General features: G+C 43.4%; 1 protein-coding gene across 4 annotated transcripts in view; it reads left to right on the top strand.

Annotated features, from left to right (window-relative positions):
• LOC115102286 (histone deacetylase 7-like) overlaps nucleotides 1-6445 on the top strand; it is a 73468-nt gene that overhangs the window by 59103 nt on the left and 7920 nt on the right. For all 4 annotated transcript variants that reach the window (XM_065005412.1, XM_065005411.1, XM_065005414.1 and 1 more), the window contains exons 16-23: nucleotides 1-11; nucleotides 1078-1185; nucleotides 1303-1358; nucleotides 1709-1796; nucleotides 2101-2220; nucleotides 2474-2571; nucleotides 3887-4005; nucleotides 5924-6057. The exon at nucleotides 1-11 is cut by the window's left edge and continues 39 nt beyond it. In XM_065005412.1, the coding sequence (XP_064861484.1) occupies nucleotides 1-11; nucleotides 1078-1185; nucleotides 1303-1358; nucleotides 1709-1796; nucleotides 2101-2220; nucleotides 2474-2571; nucleotides 3887-4005; nucleotides 5924-6057 (734 nt within the window). The remainder of the gene's footprint in view (nucleotides 12-1077; nucleotides 1186-1302; nucleotides 1359-1708; nucleotides 1797-2100; nucleotides 2221-2473; nucleotides 2572-3886; nucleotides 4006-5923; nucleotides 6058-6445) is intronic.

Here is a 6445-nt window from a genome sequence, read left to right as displayed (position 1 = left end):
GAGGAGTGGGGGTAAGTGAGAGACCCGACACACACACACACACACACACACACCCACACATATGCATGCACACACACATGCACATACACACATTTTCCCCCAGCTCTCTCTCTTGCTCACAACACACACACCTCTCGATTTCAGTTGGAAATTCTTCCCTCCAAGTCCTTACCAACATGTCTATGATATGGTCCATTCAGAGTGATTAGTGATGGGTGTTGTTGACGTTGTTTCACAGAGAGGACTATGAGATTTCAAACTAATAGAAACATGATGCTCACGGGGTATTAAAGAAATGCCTCCAATTTCATTGTCTGAGCCAGACGGCTAGAAATACAAGTTTGTGAACAAACGGGAAAGAATTATGAAAGGAAGGAAGGATATGTAGAATGGAGTGGACAGCAGCATGTTTATGTCCGTGAGGGAATTCCCTCGTGTGCATGTCTGAGTTTTCCTCTGCCTGGAAATGTCTGCATTTTCCTCTTCCATGTCTGCATTTTCCTCTCCCTGGAAATGTCTGAATTTTCCTCTTCCATGTCTGCATTTTCCTCTCCCTGGAAATGTCTGAATTTTCCTCTTCCATGTCTGCATTTTCCTCTCCCTGGAAATGTCTGCATTTTCCTCTTCCATGTCTGCGTTTTCCTCTCCCTGGAAATGTCTGCATTTTCCTCTTCCATGTCTGCATTTTCCTCCTCCATGTCTGCATTTGCCTCTTCCATGTCTGCATTTGCCTCTTCCATGTCTGCATTTTCCTCTCCCTGGAAACAAGTCCTGTTTTTCCCTCTTGTATTTCTCTGTTGCTTGGGTAGAACATCTCTATGGCACCGGGTGTGTCTGTGTACTGTATGTATGGTAATATATCAGACAGCTGTTTTATAGTCCCATAAATGATTGAGGTGAGGACTGTGCCTCCAAACTGGTGTACCTGTAGTAATACTTAGTGCCATTGAAACCATGGAAAGAAAAACACTGCACCTGATCCATATAGCATGCTAAACACATACTAATGACTGGGTCCTTCAAGCTTGGCAGTTGTGCTGTCCTGTCACTCACCCTTGTGATGTTTTTGATTGGCAGGTGGACAATGACACAATCTGGAACGAGTCTCACACGTCCACGGCGTCTCGCATGGCTGCAGGCAGTGTCACAGAGCTGGCCTTCAGGGTGGCCAAGGGAGAGCTCAAGGTGAGACACAGAGATCTGTAATCCCCATCAAATCACACTCCAGACTATCTCTCCAACTGCCTCAGGCAACTTGAGAAAGAATACTGAATGATCATGTTTTGTTTTGTTTCTCTCCAGAATGGCTTTGCAGTGGTGAGGCCCCCAGGCCACCATGCTGACCCTTCCAACCCAATGTAAGTCTGTCTCATTTTCTCATATCGAATGTGCGTGTGTTTTTGTTTGTGTGTAGTTTTTCGTGTGTACTATACTCCTTGTGGTAGTGCGTGCCCCGGCTAACCACAGTGGCCTCTGCTGAGCGTTGCAGTGTCAGCACGCTGTCTGATGAAAGATATTTATGGGCTGATAGTGAAGCTGGGAAGGAAAAGAACAGAGAGAAGATTTATGCCTCTCCTATTGGTGTGCTGAGTCGGCTTTTAGGAATTCCACCATTTTTCTTTGTATCCTAACCACTATCATCTTGTATTGCTAATGTCTGTTTCTCTACCTTTCTTTCACCCCTCCCTCCCACCCTCCCTCCCTCCAGGGGTTTCTGCTATTTCAACTCGGTGGCCATCGCAGCCAAGCAGCTCCAACAGAAACTGAGTGCCAACAAGATCCTCATCGTAGACTGGGTAAGGGACTACAGTTTCAGTGATTGTAGCAATAACAGTAGCAACACTATTTTTGTTGGTGGTATCCTCGTCTCAGTTGACCTACTACTGTTTTGACAATAACTACAGTATTTAGTATGACCCTTATGATATACTGTATACACATGAAAACATGTATGTATACACAAGTAAACACATGTGAGTTCTGTCTCACATGGCTTTATTTGTTACTATTGGCCAGGTCTAGGATATGACATAAAATAAGCCAGCAGTTATGTGATTTAATGTAACCAAATCGTCTCTTCCATCTCTGTCCTGTTGCTAGGATGTTCACCATGGTAATGGAACCCAGGAAGTGTTTTACAATGATCCCAGTGTGCTGTATATCTCACTGCATCGCTATGACGACGGCAACTTCTTCCCTGGCAGCGGGGGGCCAGCTGAGGTAAGTGACATCATTGGGTCAGCTCTACACCGGGCATTCTGCCAGTAGGACAATGGGCACGACATCAAGAGAAGCTAGAGCAACTAGCTAGGCTCCAAAGTAACGGTGGACAGATGTCTGCTCAAGGGTCTTAGTGTGTTTAGGAGACATTCTATTACACGTGTTGTGCCTCTAGCACCTCTATGTTATTGAGCGCATCTCCATGGAGAATGCATTGTCTCAGCAGGTCTCTCTGTGTGTGCCTGTGTTGTAGGTGGGATGTGGTGCTGGAGAAGGCTTCAATGTCAACGTGGCCTGGACTGGAGGTCTGGACCCCCCTATGAGTGATGCTGAGTACATCGCTGCTTTTAGGTACGACACCTCTGACCGTGATCCTTTCTGGTTTAAACATGAATGTCCACCCGTCCCCATTTCTGTAACTATGCAAAAATGAAGGTCTTACCTTGTCACTTTCTAGAAAGGACCCCCTTCTCCCCTCATACAGTATTGACTGTAATTTGCAAAAGTGCAAAAACTCTTGACGCATTTCTGAATCGGAGTCATTTGAAGTGCATGTGTACGGTCCCAATTTTCAAGGTTTTATGTGTGAGATTAAATTGTCTCCAGGTTTGGTGGTTGTTGTATTAAACAGACATTTCACTGCCACTTCCTCCATAGCACTTAATTGCCACCGGTGGGTGGTTCAGGTTCTAATGAAGTTTCTGTATTTTGGTTAGGTCGGCTGTCTGGTGGCAACCGTAGGAAACTGTGGCGACCACAGACAGTGGTGGGTGGGCCCCACCTCTAAGCCAGCGTAACAAAATGAGAATGACAACATAGTACTGGAAAAGTTTCAACAAAAGTTTTGAACTTCAACGTAATAAGAAACCAGGGTTTAATATTCCTATTACAACTCTCTTTTCCACACAGTAGTACACCACCCTTGGACTTAATAATAAAGCCTCTGTGTTTGAATCTGAAAAGACACCATTTTGTTGCCACACATGTCTGTCCCACACAGATTTAAAATGTCTAACAAGTTTGTTGGTGAAATGTTCTCAGTCAGTTTCTCTAAACTCCAGGGGTAAGGAATGCACCCCCACCACCTCCTTGTCTCCTCTGTCTCATTCCTGTTCTCCTCTTCTCCCTACCTCTCCCCTTCCATTGCTCTGATTGATCTTTAATGAGCCCTCTCCCTCTCTCTCTTGTTCTCCCTGTAGTCTGTCTATAGCTGGGCTCACAGGGGAGTAGGGGAGGTTTTATTGGTCTGCAGGGGAGGCAGGGTTGGTTAGTGTGGTGGGGAGTGGGGGGGGGGGTCTGGGCTGGAGGAATCCAAACGCAGGATAATGAACCCAAATGGATCCCAGATGGCAGGCTGTCAGTGACGTGAGGAGAGTGACAAGCTCCAAATGGGAACCAGACGTGCTTATGGAGGCTTTGAACTCGGGCGGCAGCAGAGATGCCTGCGTTAGCTCCCTCGCTAGCTAGTGGCCCTGCTCAGTTCTGTGCTGTGCTGGTAGACTCTCTTAACAGAGAGAGGTGGCTGACGCCAGTCAGAAAACAACAGGAGGCCCCTGCAGCTCGACCTCAACCCTGCTCTCTTCACTGTCATTAACAGCCAGACAGGGCTGTTTGTGGAGTAAATATTGTCAAGGTGTTGTTGAAATGCTGTTGTTCCTCCCTGCAGGACGGTGGTGATACCCATAGCTCAGGAGTTCTCCCCTGACGTGGTCCTGGTCTCCTCAGGGTTCGATGCAGCAGAGGGACATCCTGCACCTCTAGGGGGTTACAAGGTCACCGGCAAATGTAAGCAAGGCTTTCCTCAATCAGTACACGTTAGACCATGAGCTAGCTTGTACAGTGGTTTCAGAGCTTTGCTGGTTAGTTCTTGATAAATAGAAGGTAAGACATTTATAAGCCTTGACCTCGTACACGCTGACCTGGTTGCATCACTGTTGTAAATGTGTGTCTTTATTGATTTATATGAATCTGTGCTGTAAATGTCATTAAGATTGGTACAGGCACTGTAGTACAATACTTCACAAAGTATTCATACTCATTGGCTTATTCCACATTTAGTTGTGTTACAGCCTGAATGTAAAATGGATTACATAGATTTTTTTAAATCTCACCTATGTACACAACATACCACATAATGACAAAGTGAAAACATGTTTATAGACATTTTTGCAAATGTATTGAAAATTAAATACAGAAATATCTCATTTGCATAAGTATTCACACCCCTGAGTCAATACAATGTTACAAATAGCTTTGTACACCTGGATTGTACAGTAAAAAAAAAAATCTTCAAGCCCTGTCAAGTGTTGTTTTTTCATGTCTTGCCATAGATTTTCAAGGCGATTTTAGTCTAAAATGTAACTAGGCCACTCAGGAACATAACATATCCTCTTGGTAAGCAACTCCTTGTGTTTTAGGTTATTGTCCTGCTGAAAGGTGAATTTGTCTCCCAGTGTCTATTGGAAAACAGATTGAACCAGGTTTTCCTTTAGGATTGTGCCTGTGCTTAGCTCTATTCCGTTTCTTTTTATCCTGAAAAACTCCCTAGACCTTGCTGATGACAAAGATACCTATAACATGATGCAGCCACCACCATTCTTGAAAATATGAAGAGTGGTACTTAGTGATGTGTTGTGTTGGATTTTCCCCAAACGTAACGCTTCGTATTCAGGACATACAGCTAATTTCTTTGCCACAATTTGTGCAGTTTTACTTTAGTGCCTTATTGCAAACAGGATGCATGTTTTGGAATATTTGTATTCTGTACAGGCTTCCTTATTTTCACTCTGTCATTTAGGTTAGTATTCTACAGTAATTGAAATGTTGTTGATCCTTAGTTTTCTCCTATCACAGCCATTAAAGTCTTAATTGTTTTAAAGTCACCATTGACATCATGGTGAAATCCCTGAGCGGTTTCCTTCCCCGCTTGAAATTGAGTTAGGAAGGATGCCTCATTATTGTTATTTTATTGTGTTACTTTTTAAATGTTTTACTTTAGTTTATTTAGTAAATATTTTATCTTGTATTCGGAGCGTGAGACAAGTACATTTAATTTGATTATATTGTTCTATTTGTATCTTTGTAGTAAATGGGTGTATTGATACAGCATCTAACATGTAATTAATAACTTCGTCATGCTCAAAGAGATATTCAATGTCTGCTTTTTGTATTTTTACCCATCTACCCATCTTTGCGAGGCATTGGAAAACCTCCCTTGTCTTTGTGGTTGAATCTGTGTTTGAAATTCACCGCTCTTCTGAGGGACCTTACAAATAGCTGTATGTGTGGGGTACAGAGAGGAGGTAATCATGTTAAACACTATTATTGCACACAGTGAGTCCATTAAATGTATTATGTGGCTTGTTAAGCAAATATCTACCCCTGAACTTGTTTATGCTTGCCATAACAAAGGGGTTGAGTACTTATTGACTTCAGGTTTTCATTTTAAATTAATTAGTATAAAACTCCACTTTGACATGATGGGGTATTGTGTGTAGGCCAGTGACACAAAATCTCAATTTAATACATTTTAAATTCAGGCTGTACCACAACAACATGTGAAAAAAGTCCAGGGGTGTGAATACGTTATGAAGGCACTGTATATGGCCATGTTGTCAGTCTAGAAAAGGAGTTGGCACACATGCCTCATTGAACATGATTTAGGCTAGTTTATTGACTGTGTTGTTTTTGATGTGTCCATCAGGTTTTGGGTTCCTGACCCGGCAGCTGATGGGTCTGGCTGGAGGCCGGGTGATCATGGCCCTGGAGGGAGGTCACGACCTCACGGCCATCTGCGACGCCTCCGAGGCCTGCGTCAGCGCTCTCCTGGGCATTGAGGTGAGAGACTGGTTTAAGGTGCATTAAAGCAGTTTATGAACTACTTTTAAACCCCTTTTTTCCCTTATCTATCTACACACAATAGCCCATGATTACAAAGCGAAAACAGGGTTTTAGAAATACCTTATATAAATAAGTATTCAGACCCTTTGCGATGAGACTCAAAAATGAGCTCAGGTGCATCCTGTTTCCATTGATCATCCTTGAGATGTTTCTATAACTTGATTGGAGTCCACTTGTGGTAAAATCAATTAATTGGCACATGACAGCCTGCTTGAAGTTTGCCAAAAGGCACATAAAAGACTCTGACCATGAGAAACAAGATTTTCTGGTCTGATGATACCAAGATTGAACTCTTTGGCCTGAATGCCAAGCATCACGTCTGGAG

Source organism: Oncorhynchus nerka, linkage group LG20 (genome assembly GCF_034236695.1).
Source record: "Oncorhynchus nerka isolate Pitt River linkage group LG20, Oner_Uvic_2.0, whole genome shotgun sequence".
In the NCBI taxonomy this organism is placed as follows: domain Eukaryota; kingdom Metazoa; phylum Chordata; class Actinopteri; order Salmoniformes; family Salmonidae; genus Oncorhynchus; species Oncorhynchus nerka.
Note: the sequence above shows the minus strand (reverse complement) of the source record. Positions and strands in the feature narration are given on the sequence as shown.